A 24,746-nucleotide genomic window follows, 5' to 3' on the forward strand; every position below is an offset into this window, starting at 1 on the left:
AGAAAAAAGACTTTTAATGACGCGCTTTTTACGACACGCGATAATTAGCGATACGCAAAAGGACGTGCCCTTAAAATAGTGTCATCTCTCCAAAAAATTTAAGGATTTACGTCACGCTTTATTGCGTGCCCTTAATTTGGTGTCTCAAGAAAAAAAATTAAAAACACGGAGGGCGCTTTATCTTAAACGCGCGTCGTCTGTACCTGTCGCTTTATAATTTTAATGAAACGCGCTTTTAGTAGACAAGGGGGGAAATGAAATCCCCAAAATTTTGAAAACCCACCTTTTTTTTCTATCTTCTATCTATCTTTCATCTTCAACCTAACAAGGACGAGCATTGCACTCTTGATTTCCCTAACTCTTTCTCATTTTCTGATTCAAACTTGAAAGAATCGAACCTAACAACCATCGCTGCTTTCGCTAACAACCTAACAACCATCGGTGCTTTCGCTAATATCCACTCCGACCTCTTATGAACGCAAATGGTAAAGATCTGCTTCGATTTCCCGATTGGTCTTCATCGACGGTGGTGGTGAGTCGGAGGTGCCATGTTGATGTGATTATTACAATCGATTGCAGAAAATGAGAAGATTTAGGGTTTTTTCTTGGTCCAGTGGAATGACTTCAAAGGAGGTTCGTATTTCTTTTGTATGTTTTTTTATCCCAATCAATGAATGGATTTTTTCTCCTGTATACGTTGGGCATCTTTCTTTTTTTTATCCCAATCAATGAATGGATTTTTTCCCCTGTATGTTGGTTTTACAAGTGCAAGTATATTAATCTACTAATAATCCGAACTTGACATGAAGTTGATAAGTAACAAGTAAGAATAAATTGTGTTTCAGTGAGTTTGTGTTCGACCCAATTAAATGGCAGCGGAAGCAAATGAACGAGGACTTCCTTGACCTATCAAAGATGTTCAATGTAGTTAAATCGCTTGTTCGAGTGCCTTCTGTAGACCCCAAATATAAAATTGCTCTTCTTGCTTCTAAGCAGGTTCTTCTTCTTCTTTCTAGAAAAAATTGTTAGTGAAAACCAAAAATAGTATTACATTAGTAAGGAGGTTGTTGGTGCAGGACCATTGTCTTGTTGATCTACTGCATGCTTGGCAAGATGGAAAACTTACGGTTCAGATAAGCTCTGTAATCAGGTAAAGCATGGAACTTTTTTTTTATTTGTTATCTTTGACCAGTAAATGATGTGTATAATATGTCTGTATTTTGAACAGCAATCATGATAGGGTGGGGAATACCCATGTGATGCGGTTCCTTGAAAGACATGAGATTCCATATCATTATCTGTCCAAGTCAAAGGAGAAGAATGTAGAAGATGAGATATTGGGGTTGGTTGAAGATACAGATTTCTTGGTCCTTGCTAGATACATGCAGGTAAATGTTTTTCTAGTAGTAGTATAGCAGCAGGATTGGGAAAAAGGTCTTATTTGTTTATTTACCCAGGACAGGTGTTGTCTGGAAACTTTTTGAAAAGATATGGGAAGGATGTGATCAACATACATCATGGCTTATTGCCATCATTCAAGGGAGGAAATCCATCTAGGCAGGCAGGTTCTGTGTTCCAATTTCCAAATTCTGTTTTAAGCTTTTTATGTTTTTATGTTTTTTTACTGGAGAATGACAGGCTTTTGAAGCTGGGGTCAAATTGATTGGTGCCACAACCCATTTTGTCACGGAGGAGCTTGATGGGGGCCCAATCATTGAGCAGATGGTAATCAAAGAGTTTTAAGTTTCTCAGTATCAGTAGTATGCAGTATATATATGCTAAGGTGAATAGTCAAATAGTTTCTGTTTGGGTTTGCAGGTTGAGAGAGTGTCGCACAAGGATAATTTGCTGAGTTTTATTCAGAAATCTGAGAATCTTGAAAAACAATGCCTTATGAAGGCAATCAAGTCATATTGTGAGTTACGCGTTCTACCTTATCAACACAACAGGACTGTTGTATCTTGAGTAAGCTCAAAATGATGCTGATCAAAACTACAGAGTCCATTATATTCCTTGTGTTGCAAAGTTTTTGTATTTCATTTTAATTATTCATTCTAATATAAGTTGTTCTTGTTCCAATCCAAGATTTTTTGTTATTCCCTTCTTGGAATCGATAAAAAAACCCTCACTATCTCTAGTGGTGGCCATTACTCTGCTTCTGTGAAAACTGTAAAATGTGCAAAACGAAACATAATTTTCACAACACATGGAAAATCAAAACAGGTCAGCCTAATGAAAACTTAAGTAGTGGTTTGGTTTGGTATGAATAAAATGGAATTGCTGATGGAAATCATTGTTAACCTCACTAATCAGCAATTCAAAATCAATATTACTAAATACTAATCTAATGGTATATAAAATTTTCATGTTGCATAAGAATCATGATACACAATAAAAATCATAATACTTAAAACAAACTATTACATTTGAAAAGTCTTGCTGTTACTAGGAGGAGTCTTGAATTGGGGAAAATGGAAAGAAGGAAGGAAAGAAGGAGAGGTTACAGATAGACTTAAAGAAAGAAAGACTTAAAGATCAATAACACGAGAGAGATTCTGAATACAATTGAGCAAGAAATCCCCTTGCTTAATAGTCGCTTGATACAGAGCATTCTTTGCATCTGGGCGGTTGGAAGGGTAAAAAAACTGCCAACATTCTTGCAGTAATGGCATCTGCAGCTGCTGCATCAGGTGATGATAGGCGTGTCCATTTTTCTTTCTAATTATACCTTCTATTTTTTTTTGAATGGTTATGTGTTGTTGATTGATGTGGATGTATCATAGTGGTGTATGTGGTTATGCACATGTTTCTTATAACTATAACGTGATTGTTGTTGTACTTATACATCCATAGACAGTTCATATAAACTAAGAATGCTTCATTTACAAAGCAAAGTGTGACACTTGAGTTAACTTGCTTCTAGGTTCTTCTTGGACTTGGATATAGCAGCCCCAAAGATCACCATTCCAACTGAATATTTTCCAGACAATCTTCATCCCACAAAACTCTTGCTTGACCTGGGAAACTTGATAATCCGTACTCAGTTTGGTCCATAGTGATTTCTCTTCGATCAGCCCAAATATCCTTGATTGATAACTTTGTCCGCCCTTGGGATCAAGCTGACTCTGAGGGTTGGTTAGATGTTCTTAATTGGAAGCTTGGTTTGATTCCTAGAACCACTCATGCTTTCATCCAATCCAATCAGCATTGTGATTTCTTAAACTTTTGGAATTTTTTGTTTATCGTTATTTTGGTGTAGGGTGTGGGAAATAGGGAAGCTATTTGGCAGAGGAGATATTTCTTAATCGGAAAGGGCCATCTTCAGGAAGATCACCTTATCAACCAAGTCTTTTCAAGATTTTGTGAAATTAGGCATAACCACAGACAAGATCAGAAACCTACTGATTTTGGTGAGTTTTTATTACAATTCAATTAATTTATTCACATAATTTTGATCATTTTTTTTATTTTAATTTGTTATATCAGAGCTTGAAATGAGATATTTTCGATAGTAGGGACAAAATTTACTACATATAAGAAGCTTATGGCTTGATCATATCAGAAAAAGAGGAAGCAGATGAAATTCAAGGTACTTTTCATCAATCATTTTACTGTTTGACTAAGTTTTTTAACCTGAACTCTCATTGTTCATCATTTTAACTTATCTTTTATTTGATTTCATAATGCATCACTGTGTCTTTAATTCTTATCTGGTTGGCTTGGTGTATAGATGCTTCATGAAGGATTATGCATTGGTATGGATAGAATGATCTTTTCCTTCATGTATATATAGATTGTAGAATAACTTTTTTAATGTTTTGCAGCCTGACATTGTTACCGGTGATATTAATTTGTAATTTTTTTAATTAAAATGAATTATTTGTATTTGACATATTAGTGAAATGAATTATCTTTGTTATTTATGGTATTTTATTTGTATGACATTAAATTTTATGAAATGGATTATATTTTTTGTATATGATATTTTATTTTATATTGTGAGGCATTAAATGCAAATTTAATTTGAAAATTAGTAAATCTAAAAAAAATAAATTTTTTTTAACATTTAAAATTATGATACGCAAACATGCGTGTCATCTTCATTTATGACATGACCTTTCTTGACAGAGGCTTTCTTGATACGCATTGCGTGTCATTAACACGCGCGTCGTAAGGTTACGACACGCGAATGCGTATCGTCTTCCTTTATGACAGGGCCTTCCTTGATACGCATTGCGTGTCGTAACTGCGCGTCGTAAATGCGCGTCATAAATGCGCGTCGTAAATGCGTGTCGTCTCTCTTTATGACAGGGCCTTCCTTGACACGCATTTGCGCGTCGTCTGAGCGTTTTACGACGCGCAATGAGCGTCGTAAAAGGCCTTTTTTCTAGTAGTGAAGGTTGCCAAAACACCTCACGGGATGTGGACAGGGAAGGCTCCCTCGTTGGCACATATCAAGGTTTGGGGTTGCGAGGCTTTCGTAAGACGAGATACTCAAGACAAGCTCGAACCTCGTAGTAAGCGATGTATTTTCATTGGCTACCCACATAAATCCTTTGGATATCTCTTCTATAGAACGAATGACAACGTTGTCTTCGTTGCGAGGAGAGGGGTTTTCCAAGAGCGGGAACTCACAAGCCAAGGAGACAGTGGGAGGCAGATCGAGCTTGAAAAGATTCAAGAATCGAGTGATGAAGGAACCTCCACCGCTGGCGCTCAACCTGAGGAGGAAACTCCGGTTGAACCAATTGACAAGTCCTTACCTCTTAGACGTTCCGAAAGAGTTAGAGTTCAACCCCAGTTTTATGGTTTTCATATTACTACCGAAGGGGACACGTATATTAGTGATGGTACACTAATAAATCTAGATGAACCTAATAGCTATAAGGAAGCCATGGCAGGCCTGAAGTCTGCAAAATGGAAAGAGGCAATGGACAGTGAGATTCAATCCATGTATGACAACCAAGTTTGGAATTTGGTTGATAATATGCCCAGACGTAAGACCGTTGGGTGCAAATGGATCTTCAAGAAGAAGACCGACGTGGATGGGAATGTACACACATATAAGGCGCGATTGGTTGTGAAGGGCTTTACTCAAACTCCCAGAGTTGACTATGATGAGACCTTCTCACCAGTTGCGAAAATAAAGTCTATTAGGGTGATGCTAGCCATTGCTGCATTTCATGATTATGAGATATGGCAGATGGATGTCAAGACAGCTTTTCTTAATGGGAAGTTGGCTGAGGATGTTTACATGGCTCAGCCAGAAGGTTTTGTCGATACGAAGCATCCAAATAGAGTGTGCAAGCTTGAGAAGTTCATTTATGGGCTTAAGCAAGCGTCTCGCAGATGGAATCTTTGCTTCGATGAGAAAGTCAAAGAGTTTGGATTTGTACGAAGCGAAGATGAATCATGTGTATATGTCAAAACCAGTGGGAGTATAGTTAGCTTCCTCGTTTTATATGTCGATGACATACTACTCATAGGAAACAACATCCCGACATTACAGGAGGTTAAGTCCTGGCTCGGGAAGTGTTTCTCTATGAAGGACCTCGGAGAGGCTTCCTATATTTTGGGAATAAGGATAGTGAGAGAACGAAGTAAGAGACTGACAGGACTTAGTCAGAACACTTACTTAGATAAAGTACTGAAATGTTTTAGTATGGAAAATTCGAAGAAGGGAGAATTACCGATACAAACTAATGTCAAGTTGAGTAAGACTCAAAGTCCGAGTACCGAAGTCGAGATAGCAGAGATGAGCCGAGTACCGTACGCTTCCACAGTTAGCTCAATCATGTATGCTATGACTTGTACTCGCCCTGATGTAGCCTTTGCTTTGAGCATGGTTAGTAGATATCAAGGGAACCCTGGCAGAGCCCATTGGATCGCGGTCAAGAATATCCTTAAGTACCTTCGGAGGACCAAGGAATGGTTTTTAGTCCTCGGGGGGAGTGATGACTTAAAGGTGCGAGGGTATAGTGACGCCAGCTTCCAGACCAACAGGGACAACTACCGTTCGTAGTCGGGCTGGGTCTTTACCCTTAATGGAGGAGCAGTAACTTGGAAAAGTTCGAAGCAGGAAACCGTAGTTGATTCAACGTGCGAATCAGAGTACATTGCAGTGAGCGAAGCGTCGAAGGAGGCAATATGGTTGAAGAACTTAATCGGTGATCTTGGAGTTATACCTGCCATAAAGGAGCCTATGGAAATTTTCTGTGATAATGAAGGAGCGATTGCCTTGACCAAGGAACCGAGGGATCATGGTAGATCTCGACATATCGACAGAAAATATCACTTTATTAGACATCGAGTAGAAGAAGGACGCCTCGTGGTTAAGAGGATATCATCATAAGATAACCCAGCAGATCCGCTTACGAAGGGACTGACTAGGGTTAAGCATTTGCAGCATGCTAGGAGTATTGGGCTGAAGGATGATATTAGTTTAGATTAGATAGTTTTAGAAACTTGTAATAGATAAATGTAATTGACATTTAATGATTAAATAAAGGAGTATTATTTATAAGTAAAGTTACTGTCTCATGTTAGTTGTTTAACTATTGTTTCACTTTGCATGTTTTGACTTCCTGAATAATTGAGTTATTAAGAATAATTGAATTATTCGAATAGTCCACAATCATTCATATGTTGGAAGTAGATATGAAAGAAGATTGTCATGAATTGGTATGTAGATTGTCTAAATGGTGTTAGACAAAGCAAAGGTTTGCTGCAACGTTCATGAGTGCTTATGAACTAGTTTTGAGCATTGGAACAAACCCGCGCTTGCTGGAATCACTTTAAGGTATATATATATATATATATATATATATATATATATATATATATATATATATTGTAAGTGATCGCAAGATGATAATATCATATGGTCTTAAAACCTAGATATATGGTTTGTTATTTGTTAATTGGTTGTACATTGATGATGCGAAACCACATCAGTAAATTGATGTTATAAAACGCATTGTTGTGTATAATTGATTGGTGAATAAGTAAATGCATATAAGTCGAAGTTTATCTATTACTTTTATCCTAAGAGGGTAAAAGCGATATCTCGGCTGCTCGATGATTTGATTTGACTTATGTGTCGGGCCCGGTCAGAACTGAATTGATGTGTTCGATTAAGTTCTATGTCGAATAAATCTGAGATCGAGAAACTAAACATTGGACTATGATTGTGTCTGCATGATATCTAAACCGAGGACTGTACGATCCCTTATCTAAAGGACAAGACTGATAAGATCAGAGTTTGGCAGCGTCTTTGAGAGCTACGATTGCTAATCGAATTGTGCTTGTGTATATAGTTACTAGACTTATCCAAGTGGGAGACTGTTAGAATAGTGTCTAAGGCTGTAACTATATTTGGCAAGTATTTAATCAGGTTGCGCATGGTCCTTTTGGGTTGCCTTCACCATAGCAACTTGACAGGATGATTTGTAATGAGAGAAGAAATATTATTAATATATTATGAGAATAATATAAGGAATAATAATATTGTTATTTGATTAATATAAGTCATAAATTAATTAGGAATTAATTTTGTGACTTAAAGAGGTTAACTGAATAAAGGGGCATAAACTGTCAAATGTGTGATAGTTGTATTTTGGGCTATGAATCCTTATGGATGAGAGGGTGGATGATTTTAGGGTTTGGAAGATCCTAGAAATCGTCCAAGGCCTAGTCAATAGGGATTATTGGATTGCTTAGGGCCTAAGTAATTCAATTAGGGTTTAAGGTGTAACCCTAGTAGCTCATAGTATAAATAGACCCATTGGGTGGAGGAAATCGGCACTCATACAAGGCAAGAAACCCTAGAGCCGATTTTCTCACCCTCCTCTCTCTCTCTCTCTTATCATTCTCTTGCTAGTTGGTGTTTGTAAGCCATTAGAGGAGTGAAAATTGTGACTCTAAGCTCAAAAGACAAGAAGATTCAAGCAAGCAATTCAAGGTATTCCTTTAGATCTGATTTTATATGTTATGAAATGAATGTTTACATTAGATCTATCAATCAAAGTCTTGGATACGTTGCATGTTCAATTAGAGAAACCTAGATCCAATCATTAGGGTTTGTATGTGCACATAGGAAAGTTCTTATGGCTCAAACCCATCAAATATACCATGCGATTCCTGAAAATACCTAGCCAAGCACTAGCATGTTGTTCTTACATATCAGAATATCAAATAACTGTATGGTATTTTGGGGCTTACTTACAGGCTCCGGCTGATCGTACCTCCGCGTCCTCCTTTACTTATTTTGAAAACCATTTTAAATTCTCTTTTGAAAACTCTCCTTGATTTGAGACTGGATTCACAAGAATGTTCCTCCAATTCACTCAAACCAAGGCTCTGATACCAACTTGTAATGCTCTAAAAATTCCAACCATTTTAAATTTTTCAAAAACAACCCAATATCATCAATTTGTTACAAAAAGGTTTTCAATACATTTATTATCAGAGTATTCCCAGAACCATATCATAAAACATAAACATGAGGAGTGGTACGATCACGCCTTTGCCTTGCCACGGTCTCCTAAAGTACCTGAAACATTAAACCACAACTGTAAGCCCAAAAGCTTAGTGAGATACCCCCAAAATACCAACCACATATACCATACACATAACATATCACAACATAATAGAACAGAACAGCCATGCACTTCGGGTCTACTGTGTCACTGGTCCGCCGCACCGGGCCTTCAGTCCACATGGTCCACCCTTCAAGTCTAGCTATATACATCGAGTCTGCAGTGTGGTAGGTCCGCCCGCACCGGGCCTTCAACCCACCTGGTCCACTCTCTGAGTCTACAGTATGACTGGTCCGCCCGCACCGGGCCTTCAGTCGACCTCGTCCACTCTCCGAGCCTCGGCATGTCTCGTCCACCCTCGTCGGGCCTACAGCCTATCCGGATCGCTCGCTGGGCCTTCGGAATATCCGGTCCGCCCTGGATATGTTGGCCTACAACACAAAGCAGGACCCGCCTCAACCCAACCCCAGTCAACCAACCATGTGCACATAAACATATAATCATATAACAATTAATCACCAATCAACCGATCTAACAGATCACACACACAGCATACTCTAACCAGGATACCGGCCTAACCGGTCACTAACATAGCATCATCCTATTTTCCAGGATTCCGAACTTAACCTGGTCTCTAACATATACCATCCTAACTATCAAGATGCAAACATATAGCGAAGCAATAACATAACAACTACCCGGATTTCCATCCGATAAAGGGTTGGCTTGGTGCCTTACACCCTGTTGATATAGTGAGGATAACTCACCTCGCAACTGCTGACTGAAAAGATAAGATCATGCTGCTCCAACCTCCGACACAAACTCCACCACTGATCAATACCAAAAGTCTGAACTCAATCAATATCAATAATTACCAAAATACCCCTAAAAGTCAACTGGTCAACCCTTGGTCAAAGTCAAAGTCAAAGTCAACCTTCCTAACTGACTCTACTCGCCGAGTCAACCCGCTGACTCGTCGAGTCCCTATACTCAGAAACTCCCAATCCACGACTCAACTCGCCGAGTCGCCCCAAGACTCGCCGAGTCCAACAAACTATGAATCCTTCCCCGCTCAACTCACCGAGTCGTCCGTCGACTGACCGATTCGCCGCTCAATCAAAAAGGTTAGGACCTTACGACCAGACTCGCCGATTCCAGGGCAATCTTCAACAGACTTGTCGAGTTGTTCTTCCAACTAGCCGAGTCCGTGCACATATTTATACAACTCGTCGAGTTCACCCATGTGACTCGCCGAGTCCAGACGTGACATTTTCATCCAGGCAATTTCAGGCCATTCCAAAGCTTCCAATACATAGATCTGGACTCCAAGGGCCTGATTCACATGTAAAGTTTCCAACTTTACGTGCATGCAAGGTTCAACAAGCTCTAAACAAGCTAAAATGAAGGTTTAAGGCAAGGACACTCTCAAACAAGCCCCAAAGCTATCACTTTCCAGATTCATGAGTCAAGACCAGTCTAGATCTATAGTAGCAACCACAGATCTGAACCCAAAACTCGAAAAGAGACTCATATATGACAATTTGGCCCTAAAACTTCATTCATGAACAATCTAAGCACAACCATGCCAAGGCAACAACTTTTTTACCTTCAATCTAATGCCAACTAGCAAGCAAATCAGATCCACTTCGCTCCTCTATGATCCCACCAACTCTTGCTTCAAGTATCCTTCTTTTCCAAGCTCCACAAAACACTTAAATCCCTCTCACTCTCAAAATAGGGTTTGGAAACGATGGGGAAAGCTTCTAGACATCAAAGGGGGTGCTAAAGAGGCTGGGGTGGGGCTTAAGGTTCCTTATATAGGGTGCAAACCCCAGGAATTAGGGTTTCTCATTCCAGCACGGACTCGTCGAGTCCAGCCTCTGACTCGGCGAGTCTGGTCACTTAACATGTGCCCGGCACACGCTTAGACTCGACGAGTTGCAGCTTCTACTCGCCGAGTTCCTTTCTTCCAACTTACACTTTTACCCCCTCAACTCTTGATTCTGACTTTGGGATGTTACATTGTAGGCACAAAAACAGCTCTAGGAACTCCTTAGGGTTTCTGGTAGCCGATTTTTGTAGCCCTTAGGGTCTTTAAATACTTGAGTTGCTAGGGTTATAGCCTGAAACCCTAATTGGATAACTTAGGCCTTAAGCAGTCGAAGGATCCTTCTAGAATAAGGCTTGGACGAATTCAAGGAGTCCATACACCTTAATTTCGTCCACCCTATGATCCATATGGATCCACGACCCAATAACCAACTATCACACAATTGACAGTTCTAGCCCCCTTTATTTAATTAATCTCTTTTAGTCTCAAAATTAATTCTTAATGAATTATTGTCTAATATTAATTAAACTATATGATTTCTCCTTTAATATATTAATCATATAATATACTAATAAATCATAATAACCTCTTTATTTAGAAATCATCCTATCATGTTGCTTTAGTGAAGGCAACCTAAAAGGATCATGCACAACCGGGTCAAGTACTTACCAAATATAGTTACATGCTTAGACACTAATCCAACAGAATAAACTATCACCACTTCTTCCATCAGAAATAAATAATCCGCCACCACCATCTCTATCATGCAAAAGCATCAATCGATGTTCAAATACAGGAAGAAGAAGGAAAAAACAAACAAAAAAAGCAAAAAACATAGCCCATAATTTCATTCAATTGAGGTATCAAAACTAATTCAAGCCCAGAAATTAAATAAACAAACCAATTTGTATCCACAAATCAAACTCAAAAAGTGATGACGATGTTGTTCCAAAAAAGAGGGCATAGAAAAAGAACAACGAGAGAAGAAAGAAACAGAGATGGAGATGAGGTCTACGACACTTTTATGGAAAAATATTGTTCCCAGATCCATTTTTCAGTGAGAAGGCTTTCATTAGATCCATTCCCAACACTAGTAACACCACCAAAAATCATACGTTTTCATTTCCATCATCACCTGTATGAAGACGTTTCAGATCTAAAGCACATATATCAATAGTATCTTCGCCGATCTCGAAACCTTAGCTGATAAAGCTTGATGGTGGCACACATGTGAAGAAGACGAGCAACAGATTCCCAAATCGATGATGGTTTCACCGAAGAAAGAGAACAGATCAGAATGACCTTGCGATTGTGGTCGTTTGAAATCATCAACTTCGTTGTTTCTGTCAGATCGTTGTCATTTGAAACCTTCCTCAAAACCTACTCAACGGTTTGAAACAATCCTCGACGGAGATCTTAGATCTAAGACGAGGGGTATCAGATCTAAGAAGAACGAGTATCCAATCGGAGAAGAATGAGGTAGGTGGTGCTCCGATGATGGTTTTGGTCGGTTCCCAGGTGATGGTGGTGGTTGGTGCTCCAGTGGTGGTTGAAAGTAGTGGTGGTGTTAGTGATCTTTTGTGAACTGAATAATGAAAACAAGAGATAATGGAAGGCTGGGTTTGATCGAATTGAAATTTATTTTTTTATTTTTTAAAAATAATAAATAGATTATAATTAAATTAAAAAATAGTATAGGGAGGGTAATATAGTCATTTGAAGTCTGATAAAGGATGCAACGTGTAAATATTAACTAACGAGGGATGAAGGGTGCACGTTTTAAACTAATGAAGGATGGTCCGAGTTAATTTTTAAAATTAGAGACTGAACTAGTAATTTGGCACCTACATGAGGGACGATTCGTGTAATTTACTCTAAAAACTATTTGTCATTTTTCTATTAGAAGGGTTTTTTATTTAAAATAGAACTTTTACTTCCAAATGAATTTTTTTATTTAATTTGAGATTTCTAAAAACCTTTGGAAAATCTTAAAAACCCGTTATCAAACATACCTAAATTGTTTAAAAAAAAGATGGATGACATGTTAAAATGCATTTTGAAGATGGATAGCATGTTAAAAAGCATTTTAATCAAAGAGTTTAAGTTTGGGTTAAATAACACATATTATGTTGTGGATTCTTTTTAGTTTTATAAATGGTTTGGGTAAAAATACTACATATTACAATAATTTTTTTAAGTAATAAAATGATATTTTAACAAACTAATTCAGATTGTATGTATAATCTTTGTATATTTTACTCATTATAAAATTAATAAGTTAAGTTGTGGTGGAAGGCAAAATACAACAAACTATGTTGTTAAATTTTTTCTAAATGATCATATTAATTCTTTTAAAAACTATATACATAGATCTTTGGATCTTAATATTAATATATATGACTTTCTGAGTCAATTGAAGAGCTCCACTAGACATGTATCATTACAAGGTAATTTTTCTATTTGCTCATCCTTATAAATAAATAAAAAAGCAATCGGAAAAGATCTTTTTCTTGTAAATGATTATCTATTTAACTTTGTTATGAAAACGGAAGTTAAGTTTTGAGAAAACTATAAATTTGGTCTTTGTGTTTGTCTAAAGGTTTGGGTTCGAGTCCCTCATACTTTCAATTTTAAATAAATAGTGCTTATATGTATGTTACATTGTAGAACTGGTCACTCTCCAAATTGAAATTATTAACTTGCCTAAACCTGGCACACACCTATTCCACCCCATCTTCACCCACCCGACCTTTTTTTATCTCTCTCTCACTCTAATTCGTTCCCCCCAATTGCAACCACCTACCAGACCCTTATACCCTTCTCTTACTGAAAATGTCATCAATTTTATCTCATAACATGAAAACCATAAGTTAGACATCTCAAAAACATATCATAGGAAAATAATGTCAGAGTGCAAATATTAAGAATCTCATGTGCGGAAAATCATTTGTGTGATGCGCTGCTATCGTGCCGGCTCCTTTCCCTTCGAAGAAGAAGGACCTGAAGCAAAAACTAAAACCGTAAGCACAAAGCTTAGTGAGTTCCCCTATAATACCACATACCATATAATAACATAATTCCTAGCATATCTGGGTGTTGGCCTCCCCTACGATCTCTTTCAACCGGTAACTGCCTAGCATATCTGGGTGCTGGCCTACCCCTTCAGTCTCTTTCAACTGGTAACTTCCTACCATATTTGGGTGTTGGCCTACCCCTTCGGTCTCTTTCAACCGGTAACCGGGGACTATTTCATCCCCTACCACTACCACATAATACCCTAGCATATACATATAAATCACATATTGCCAAGCATATATGGGTGCTGGCCTCCCCTTCGGTTATTCGGGGATTATTTCACCCCTACCACTACCACATAATAACATAACATACTAGCACATAAAGCATAACAGATAGTGGCATACTAGACAATTATCACAAAGACAATCATCTCAACTATAATCAATACTAGTGGGCTGGCGTTGGTGCCTTCGACCCACTCCTACTGGAAGGTAACTCACCTCAAATGTTGTGTAGTAGCTGAACTGTCCTTGGCTCTAGGATCAACTCCTCTTAAACTCTTAGACATAAAAACCTCCTTTAATTACCCTTTCATACTCATAACCCCTTTAAGGATCAACTTTGGTCAATGGTGAAAGTCAATGTCAACACCTTGGTCAAAGTCAACATCCTGGTTGACTCAACTCGCCGAGTTGGTCCATCAACTCGTCCAGTTCCATGATCCATAAACCCTAGAAATCTCGATCCTACTCGTCGAGTTCTTTCATGAAGTCGTCGAGTTCCTCCTCATACAGGATCGGTACAGTTCACTCACAACTCGCCGAGTTCCTCCTTGAACTCGTCGAGTTCTTCAATCTTCAAAACCCAAAAACCATATCCAACTCCCTGAGTCACCTCCTAGACTCGACAAGTTTACTCACTAACAGAAAAGGTTGGGGGACCACGACCCAACTTGCCGTGTTGCATGAACAACTCGGCGAGTCTCTCATAGTTTAAACCCATTCAGTCGTTTCCAGTAGAGTTTGTCACAACTAGCATTTTTAGCTAGGAAATTCTATTCTCATGTAAACATCATCTATTGTACGGCATGTACTCTAAGTGAAAATCAAACTTTATGATTAATTAAAATCATCCATTTGAATCGAACATCACTCAAGAAGCCCATAACCTAATACAATACACTTCATATAGTCAACTATGGGTTGAAAACCCTAGAAACCCCAGTTCAAGTTAATATGGACTAGAATCCTTTTATTGGGGCCAAGGAACCCTAACTGGGCTCTAATTGAACCCACATTCATGAAACTAAAACATTTTGGGTCATGTGGACCTAGAATAGTTCATTTTATCCCCAATGGGCTATGTTGGGCCGTAAATTATTTCATTAGCCCTAATGGGTCGTAAACTATTTCCTTGTATTTCATTGGGCTGTGAGCCTCCATAAAGGCCCAATGGGCCAAAAAATAAGTAGTTTGGGCCTCATAAACTCGAAATAAGACAAGAGAGGGATTAAAATATTCTCACTTCCTTTCTCTTTACCCTAATCTCGGCCTAACAATAATACAAAAAAAAGAGGGAAATGGAAGATGACTTAAGCTTGACAACACATAATTATCTATCATGTATCAAGATAATCACATACATCTAGAAACCTATTACCTACCATGCAAAGTTTTCAAATCTCTCTCCTCTCTTCCTCTCTATTTACGGATAAACCCACCCCTCACCACCTTCACTTTACTTTCAAACTCTCTCAAATATCCTCTCAAGAACTCTCTTTTCCTCCTTAAAATTTTGTGAGTTTGTGTGGGTGTTTCAAGAGAACTTTATCAAGAACTCATCCATTTTGGTAAGCTACTCTTACTCAAGAAGTTTAACTTCAAGATTTTTTTTAAAACTTGTTACTCATTTGCTCTTCAAACCGTGATCTTGTTGGATATAGTGTCTAAGTTCATAACTATATTTGGTATGTACTTGACCCGACCCGGCATGGTCCACTTGGGTTGCACTTCACCCGAACAGTTTATGGATAATATTTGAGAATAGTACAAGTTATGATTTATTAATATATTATAAGTTCTAATGTATTAATATAAGATCATATTATTTAATTAGTAGTGATCTATAATTAATCTAGGATTAATTTAGTGATCAAAGATATTACTAATTAAATATGGGCTTCTATATTTATATTGTGTGGGCTAATGCTCATTTGGAATGGGCTAGGCTTGGATGGAAAAGTCCATGGATACTCCATGGAGCTTTAACCCATGGATCTCATGGAAATGAAGAGACATGGGTTTTAGGGTTTAACCTAATCCACCACACTATATAAAGGAGGCTTTGGTTCTTGAAAAATGACTAGTTGACACTTGTTGAGGTGAGGGCAATTTCAAGATAGTAAATACTATTCTCTCAAAGTTCCAAGTTTGTGGTGATTTGTGACTTTCATTTGAGGCATCCACATTATTGGTGCTAGGCTCTAGAACTCCAAGCAATCAACTACAACTACAAGGTAAGTATATCTACTAGCTTATTTGATTCATGTTCCCCATGCCATGCTAGTTAGGATACAAACCTTGGAAAAATATTTATTTACATGTATCTTAGACAAACATAGATCCAAGGTTTATTAGGGTTGCATGTACACTTAGGAAGTATTAGAATGCTCAAAACCTATCAGTGGTATCAGAGCCTAGGACTGTTTGTTTGATACTTGTAATTAAAAGTTGAAAAAAAGTCGAAAACTTGCTGTCTGACGAATGGACTCGGCGAGTCCATGGGGGGGACTCGGCGAGTTCATGTGTATCTTCAACCTACTCGGCGAGTAGGTTCATGCACTCGGCGAGTAGGGTCGACAGAGTGCAGATTTTCGACTTTAGTTGCTGGAAATGGATTGGAAACATTACCCTAAACTGTTTTGGTACTTGAAAACTTGTTTTAGCTGGTGTAATGTTTTTGCTAATTCATTTACAACAACTAGTTATCAAAATTACAAAGTTTAATGTGATTTTGATTCTTGAAAGTGTTCATATTCATGTTCTTGTTCTTATGAAGTTTAGATGATCATAGGAATTATTTGTAACCTATGTGGTAGTTTAATTCTTGATCATAATGTGTTTTAATGGAGTCCATAACTTGTCCTCAAGTTATGGAAAACCAAAAGTCTCTTGGATTAAAAAAACCATTAAAAGAACACAAGAGTTAGAAAAATGAAAAGTCCTCATTTTATTACTCTATTAAACTCATAAGTTACAAGAAATGAAAAGTTTTGAAAGTTTACAAAACTTGCCCTCAAGTTTTGGAACAAGTAAAGTTAAGTTAAACTTTAGTACCAACCCCTAGAATTTTAAAAGTTAAAATTCAACCCTTATACTTATATTATGAGGATTTAATAATTATATATATATATATATATATATATATATATATATATATATGTATAAGAACAAAGTCGTCTTACCGCTAGTACGCCTCATTCACGAAGCCGGTCTATAAGGTGGGTATAAGGTTGTTGCCTATAAAATGGTGACTTAATGGGTGTCTATTCTCACCCACCGCTTGCTTGACTGGTGGAGGGTCGTTAGCCGAACGGGTAAGACAAGGACTTATAAATTCTCATTCAAAGTATGATGAATATTATAAAGTAACTAAATGTTTTAGTAAATTCCCTATCTTAGTTACTTTAGGAAAAATGTGAATAAGGTGCTAATCCATGAAATTACACTTTACACTTTGATTGAGTCGTTTGTGGAGCGTGTGTGGTTAACCGGCACACTAACTTGGACTTAACAAGGTAGGTAAAGGGTGACTTAGGGTTTATTATAGTATCGATGGAGCGTGTGTGGTTTACCGGCACATCGATTGAGTGATAAACTTTAAAGGGTACCAAGTGATTTGCATGGTTACTTCACACCTCGTTTTGTGATCCTCGGCATCCCAGTCACAAAACTTGGAGGGCACACTCGAGATTGAAACATGCCTTTGAAAAGTTCATTGAATCTCAAAGAATCTAGGAATTTCTAAGAACCAATCAAAAACCTAATACTTAAATGTTTTGGTTTTCGTGGTGGAAATTGGTGAATCGTCATTCACCTACCTTTCAAATATGGTATAGCTTAGATTACGGCATACCTCTTCTAAGTTATACTATATTGTGATTGGATCCTAGCCTTAATATTACATTTGGGTGTTTTATTAAGGACTCTCTTATATCTAAACTAATCTTGTTCTCTTCTCTTCAGATGTCTTCAAACAATGCTGCTTCTGGCTCTAATCCTAATAGCTCCTTTACTCTTATGAGCTTGTGTGGGAAAGTTACCTTTGATGGATCCAACTTCAATGAGTGGATCAGAAACATCAGGATGATTACCCGCTACGAGGACAAAGAATATGTCCTTGACAACGAGCTTAAGGAAATTAATGAGACCACTGCAACTCCCCAGGAAATCGCTGACTTTCATACTCATGAAAGAGATGCTACCAAGGTGGCTTGCATCATGTTAGCCACAATGACAGCTGAACTCCAAAAGTCTTATGAGGATTTCTACCCTTATGAAATGCACCAAGATTTGATGGAAAGATACCATCAGAGTGCACGACAAGAGAGGTATGAGATCATCTGCTCCATGATAACAGCCATGATGAAGGACGGGGAATCCGCCACGAGCCACATGCAGAAAATGCAAAGGTATGTGGATCGGTTGCTGAAGCTTAATGTGAACTTCCCTGAGGAGCTTGCAATAGATATCATTTTGCACTCCTTACCATCGTGCTATGATCAATTCCGCATGACATATCACATGAATAAGGAAGAGGTCACACTCAGCAAACTTCAGGGACTTCTCAAGACCGCAGAAACAGGTCTTAAGGGGAAGTCGGTTGCTATCACTCCCACTCCAAACTCAACTCCGGTTTTGGCAATCGGGAAAAGACGAGGGAGGAAGAGAAAGATCTCTTCGAAGGGTACCAAGGTTCGGACCCTTGATGGCTCTTCTTCAAGTGGAACCAAGAAAGGTTTCATCACTCCTTCTTCTGACCCAAAAGAGGCTGAATGCTTCTATTGCCATGAAAAGTCTCATTGGAAGCGGAACTGCCCAAAATACCAGCAGGATGTGAAGGATGGTAAAGTTAAACCCAACCACGCAGGTATTTACACTATCTTATCTAATAACTCACCCCATTCTAAATCTTGGGTCCTTGATACCGGTTCTGGTATTCATATTTGTTGTGACTTGCAGGGACTAAGAAGAAGTGAGAATGTGGAGCAAGGAAGGATAAACTTGATCATGGGGAATAGGAAAGCTTCACCTGTCACCAAGATTGGAGTTTATACTTTATCGCTAAGTAGTGGGTTTAGTTTAGATTTGAATAAATGTTGTTATTCACCAGGAATGGCAAGAAATATTATTTCCTTTCATGCTTTGTACAAACATGGGTTTACCTTTTCATTTAATAATGAAGTTGGTTCTATTGATGCTTTCTTTAATAATGTTTTTTATTTTAGAGCATTACCCTGTGATGGTGTGTATGAAGCTGTATCTGTTGTAGATAATTCAGGAAATAATGTTTTGTGTATTGATTCTACTACTAATAATAACTTGGATAAAGCATCGTTATGGCATTGTCGTCTTGGACATATAAGCAAGAAGCGCATAGGCCAACTCCAAAAGGATGGAGTCTTGGAGTCGTTTGACCTAAAGTCAGATGATAGTTGCAAATCATGCTTACTTGGAAAAATGACAAAGTCACCCTTCACAGGCTCATGTGAGAGGGGTGAAGGTTTGTTGGACCTTGTACACACGGATGTGTATGGACCATTCAAACATGCCACAAGGGATGATAATCGTTATTATTTGACTTTCACTGATGATTACAGTAGATATGGATATGTCTACTAAATCAAGCATAAGTCAGAGACTTTCGAGAGGTTTAAGGAATTTAAACAGGAAGTCGAGAATCAATTGGGCAGGAACATTAAGATGCTTCGATCCGATCGAGGAGGTGAGTATCTTAGTTCAGAGTTCCTCGACTATCTTAGGGAATGTGGGATTATCTCACAATTGACACCTCCCAGGACACCACAGTTGAATGGTGTAGCTGAAAGGCGTAATCGAACCTTGTTGGATATGGTTCGTTCCATGATGAGTCGAGCTACGCTACCAATCTCATTCTGGGGGTATGCCTTAGAGACTGCCGCCCATATTCTTAATCTAGTCCCTACAAAGAAAGTTGCCAAAACTCCTCACGAGATGTGGACTGGTAAAGTACCTAAACTAGACCACATCAAGATTTGGGGTTGTGAGGCTTTCGTGAGACGTGAGACTCATGATAAGCTCGAACCTCGAAGCGAGAGGTGTATTTTCATCGGCTACCCACAGCAATCCTTTGGTTACCTCTTCTACAGACCTAGTGACAATGTGGTCTTTGTAGCAAGAAGAGGAGTCTTTCGAGAGAGAGGATTTATAAGCCAAGGAGACAGTGGGAGGCAAATTGATCTTGAAGAAATTCAAGAGTCAAGTGGTGAAGGAACTTCAAACACTAGCCCTCAACTTGAGGAGGAAAATCTTGTTGAGCCAGTTGACGAGCCTGTACCACTGAGGCGTTCCACGAGAGTTAGGAATGCACCTGAGCATTACTATGGTTTCCATATTACTGCGGAAGGTGAGACACTTGTTAGTGATGAGACACTAGTAGGTCTGGATGAACCTAACAGCTACACGGAAGCCATAGCAGGCCCTGAGGCTGCCAAATGGAAAGAGGCAATGGATAGCGAGATACAATCCATGTATGACAATCAAGTTTGGAACTTGGTTGAAAATGTACCAGGTCGTAAGACAGTGGGGTGCAAATGGATCTTCAAGAAGAAGACCGACATGGATGGTAATGTACACACTTATAAGGCACGACTGGTTACAAAAGGTTATTCTCAAACTCTGCGAGTTGATTATGATGAAACCTTTTCACCACTGGCCAAGATAAAGTCTATTAGGGTCCTGTTAGCCATTGCTGCATTTCATGACTATGAAATATGGCAAATGGATGTCAAAACTGCTTTCCTTAATGGAAAGTTGGCTGAGGATGTTTACATGGTTCAGCCAGAGGGTTTTATCAGTACAGAGTACCCCAATAGAGTGTGTAAACTCGAGAAATCCATTTATGGATTGAAACAGGCACCTCGCAGATGGAATCTTTGCTTTGATGAGAAGGTCAAGGAATTTGGCTTTTCAAGGAGTGAAGATGAATCTTGTGTCTATATCAAGGCTAGTGGGAGTATAGTCTGTTTTTTGGTACTGTATGTGGATGACATACTACTCATAGGAAATAACATCCCAACCTTGCATGAAGTAAAGTCCTGGCTTGGGAAGTGTTTCGCTATGAAGGACCTTGGTGAAGCTGCCTATATCCTAGGGATAAGGATTTTGAGAGACAGGAGTAAAAGACTAATTGGACTTAGTCAGAGTACCTACTTAGATAAGGTGCTGAAAAGATTCAACATGCATAACTCCAAGAAAGGTGAGTTACCCATTCAGAGTAATGCTAGATTGAGTAAGACACAAAGCCCTAGTACTGAGGCTGAGATAGCAGAAATGAGTCGACTACCTTATGCTTCAGCTGTAGGATCGATCATGTATGCTATGACGTGTACTCGACCTGATGTAGCCTTTTCTTTAAGCATGGTTAGCAGGTATCAGGGGAACCCTGGCAAGGAACACTGGACTGCGGTAAAGAATATCCTCAAGTACTTGCGAAGGACTAAGGACTGGGTCCTTACCTTCGGTGGGAGTGATGACTTGAGAGTTGTAGGGTATAGTGATGCTAGTTTCCAGACTGATAGGGATAATTTCCGCTCTCAGTCGGGCTGGGTCTTTACCCTAAACGGAGGAGCAATTTCTTGGAAGAGTTCCAAGCAAGAGACAGTGGCAGATTCAACTTGTGAATCAGAGTATATAGCAGCAAGTGAGGCAGCAAAGGAGGCTATATGGCTAAAGAACTTCATCGGAGACCTTGGAGTTGTACCAGCTATAAAAGAGCCAATGGAGATTTTCTGTGACAGCAATAGTGCGGTTGCCTTAGCCAAGGAACCAAGGGATCACGGGAGATCCAGACACATCGACAGAAAATACCATTTTATCAGACATCGAATCGAAGAAGGACTCCTCGTGGCGAAGAGGGTATCATCGGATGAGAACCCAGCAGATCCCCTCACGAAAGGACTGAGTAGGGTTAAGCATCTCCAGCATGCTCGGAGCATAGGGCTGAAGGATGATATAAGTTTTAGTAGTTAGATAACCTCGAAATCTGTAAAGTGTAATTGACATTAGATGATGAATAAAAGGTGTTTTATTTATGAGTAAAGTGTTGCTATCTCTTGTTGATCGTTTACTATATTTCGTTTGCATGTTTTGACTTCCAGAATAATTTTTTTTGATATAACATATTATTCAAACCTCCACAGTCGGTCATATGTCGGAAGTAGGTATGAATCAAGACTGTCATGATTGGTTGCAGAGGTCTAAGGTGTTGGACAAGGCTACAACAATCATGAATGCTCATAAGTTCTGAGCATTGGACTCAACCCACACTCACTGGAATCACTTCATGGAATTTTATTTCGAGTGATCGTGAGACGGCAATATCATATAAGTCTTCAAACCTAGAGATATGATTTGTTACTTACGAGTTGGTTATGCATTGATTGTACGAAAACGCATTGGTAACTCGATGTTATAAAACGTGCTTTTGTGTGTAATTCAATGAGTGGTAGAACAAACATATGAGTCGAAGTTTATCTGTTCCTTCTTGGATTAGAAGCTGATATCTGGGCCCCTCGATGATTTTGTTTTGACCTATGTACCGGGCCCGGTCAAAACTAAGTTGATGTGTTCAATTAAGTTCTTTGTCAAACAAATCGGAAATCGGGAAACAAACTGCTGGACAATAAGTAAGACATTGTTCCATGTATTTGTCCGGCTGATATCTAGAACAGAGGATTATATGATCACTTATCTTAAATGGCAAGTTCTAGTTCAACAGAGTTTAAAGAGCTACGATTGCTGATCGGTTCCTGAAGTCATACTTGCAACTATAGTTATTAGACTTATCCAAGTGGGAGACTGTTGGATATAGTGTCTAAGTTCATAACTATATTTGGTATGTACTTGACCCGACCCGGCATGGTCCATTTGGGTTGCACTTCACCCGAACAGTTTATGGATAATATTTGAGAATAGTACAAGTTATGATTTATTAATATATTATAAGTTCTAATGTATTAATATAAGATCATATTATTTAATTAGTAGTGATCTATAATTAATCTAGGATTAATTTAGTGATCCAAGATATTACTAATTAAATATGGGTTTCTATATTTATATTGTGTGGGCTAATGCTCATTTGGAATGGGCTAGGCTTGGATGGAAAAGTCCATGGATACTCCATGGAGCTTTAACCCATGGATCTCATGGAAATGAAGAGACATGGGTTTTAGGGTTTAACCTAATCCACCACACTATATAAAGGAGGCTTTGGTTCTTGAAAAATGACTAGTTGACACTTGTTGAGGTGAGGGCAATTTCAAGATAGTAAATACTATTCTCTCAAAGTTCCAAGTTTGTGGTGATTTGTGACTTTCATTTGAGGCATCCACATTATTGGTGCTAGGCTCTAGAACTCCAAGCAATCAACTACAACTACAAGGTAAGTATATATACTAGCTTATTTGATTCATGTTCCCCATGCCATGCTAGTTAGGATATAAACCTTGGAAAAATAATTATTTACATGTATCTTAGACAAACATAGATCCAAGGTTTATTAGGGTTGCATGTACACTTAGGAAGTGTTAGAATGCTCAAAACCTATCAGATATATGCACCAAGAAGCTCCGAGAACTCGAAGAACTCATCAAGGGGGTAGACTAGGCTGAAAACAACATCATCTCCTCTCATCTCTTCATCAAAACCGAATCCAAACCCCAAAGTGAGTTCATACCCCATGTTTTTCGGTTTTATTATGTTTTGGGGGAGGATACAAGTTGCTTATGGGATAGATCTATGTATTTATGCATGTTTATGTGTGTTTTCTAAGTTATATGTTGTGATTATGTGAAGAAACTTCATAGATCTCAAAAACTCTATCAAGTTTTGACAATATTTGTAAACTAAAACACTTTATACAACTTACCATAAAATGACAGTGCTAAACATGTTAAGGATCTTTAAAAACTAAACAAAATATTGTAGAGGGACCATTTTGACAAATAAACAAAAAGGATGAATCTTGTATGACACATACGGTTTTTCTAGGACCAAAGAGTCATTTTTGTATAAAAGTGGGTTTTTATGACATTATGGTTTTTAAAAAGGGCCAAAAGAGTAAATTTTTCACAAAATAGGCTTAAATTGGGCCTTCACAGTTTTATGGGCCAAAATTGGAAAAAATATGACTTTTGTGAATAAAGTTGTTATTTTAGACAAATTTGAGCAAAAAAAGTAAATTCACGGTTTTATGGGCTGAAAATGTCGCTTTACTTGGATTTGGGCCTAAAATGTTATTTTCATAAAAATTGGGCCGAAAATCTCATTTTTATCAAAAAACAAATGGGCTGAAAATGTAAATTGTACATATAAATAGGCCAAAAATGTAAATTTTTATAATGATGGGCCGAAAACATCAATTTATATATATATATATATATATATATATATATATATATATATATATATATATATATATAAATGGGCCGAAGATGTAAATTGTTATGATAATGGGCCAAAAATGTTATTTTTAACCAAAGTGGGCTAAAAATGTCAATTTTTTAAATGAGCCCATAAAGGTAAATTTTTGGTCTTGAAGGACCTAAAGTGTCAATTTCATGAAAAATATGTCTAACTTGTAAATTTTCGGTTTAATGGGCCAAAACCTGTCATCATCAGACAAAGTGGGCTTTTTATGCCAACTTAGAAAATAATCAAGCTAAAACAAACAATGCAATAACAAACGAACTAAATTCATCGATTGCATGTTTATTGGGCCTAATAGTTACAATCCACGTTATTGGGCCTTAGTGTCCCATTTACATGATTATTGGGCTTGGATTATACATTACATGTTTGTTGGGCCTTAGTGGTCCATTTACATGCTTATTGGACCTGGACTATACATTACATGGTTATTAGGCATTAATGGTCCTTCTACATGTCTTTTGGGCCTCGTACATTTGCATACATTACTCGTTGGACTTTTCAAACATAAAACGTACACGGAAACATTATATATATATAACATAATACAATATTCACGTAAACACAGTTTAGGATGCTAGTGAGACATGTCGGTTGACACTGTAGTGACAT

General features: G+C 38.1%; 1 protein-coding gene across 2 annotated transcripts; it reads left to right on the top strand.

Annotated features, from left to right (window-relative positions):
* The first annotated feature begins 900 nt into the window (after nt 1-900).
* LOC145094916 (formyltetrahydrofolate deformylase 1, mitochondrial-like) lies at nt 901-1,982 on the top strand. Of its 2 annotated transcripts, none has more exons than XM_079032895.1 (6): nt 901-996; nt 1,077-1,150; nt 1,229-1,388; nt 1,463-1,561; nt 1,639-1,725; nt 1,819-1,982. In XM_079032895.1, the coding sequence occupies exons 1-6, from the start codon at nt 916-918 to the stop codon at nt 1,963-1,965; spliced, it is 648 nt and encodes a 215-aa protein (XP_078889021.1). In that variant the 5' UTR covers nt 901-915; the 3' UTR covers nt 1,966-1,982. The 2 variants fall into 2 exon arrangements, with proteins under 2 accessions (XP_078889021.1, XP_078889022.1); XM_079032896.1 differs by having other exon boundaries at nt 1,800-1,940.
* Nucleotides 1,983-24,746: the final 22,764 nt, after the last annotated feature.

This window comes from Lactuca serriola, chromosome 3 (assembly GCF_051521515.1).
Source record: "Lactuca serriola cultivar US96UC23 chromosome 3, Lser_US96UC23_V15, whole genome shotgun sequence".
Lineage (NCBI taxonomy): Eukaryota > Viridiplantae > Streptophyta > Magnoliopsida > Asterales > Asteraceae > Lactuca > Lactuca serriola.

Coding starts and splice junctions, on each gene's coding strand:
- LOC145094916 (XM_079032895.1), top strand. CDS start 916: ATGTTCAATGTAGTTAAATCGCTTGTTCGAGTGCCTTCTGTAGACCCC. Junction 997..1,076: donor CTCTTCTTGCTTCTAAGCAG/GTTCTTCTTCTT, acceptor TTGTTGGTGCAG/GACCATTGTCTTGTTGATCT. Junction 1,726..1,818: donor GCCCAATCATTGAGCAGATG/GTAATCAAAGAG, acceptor TTGGGTTTGCAG/GTTGAGAGAGTGTCGCACAA.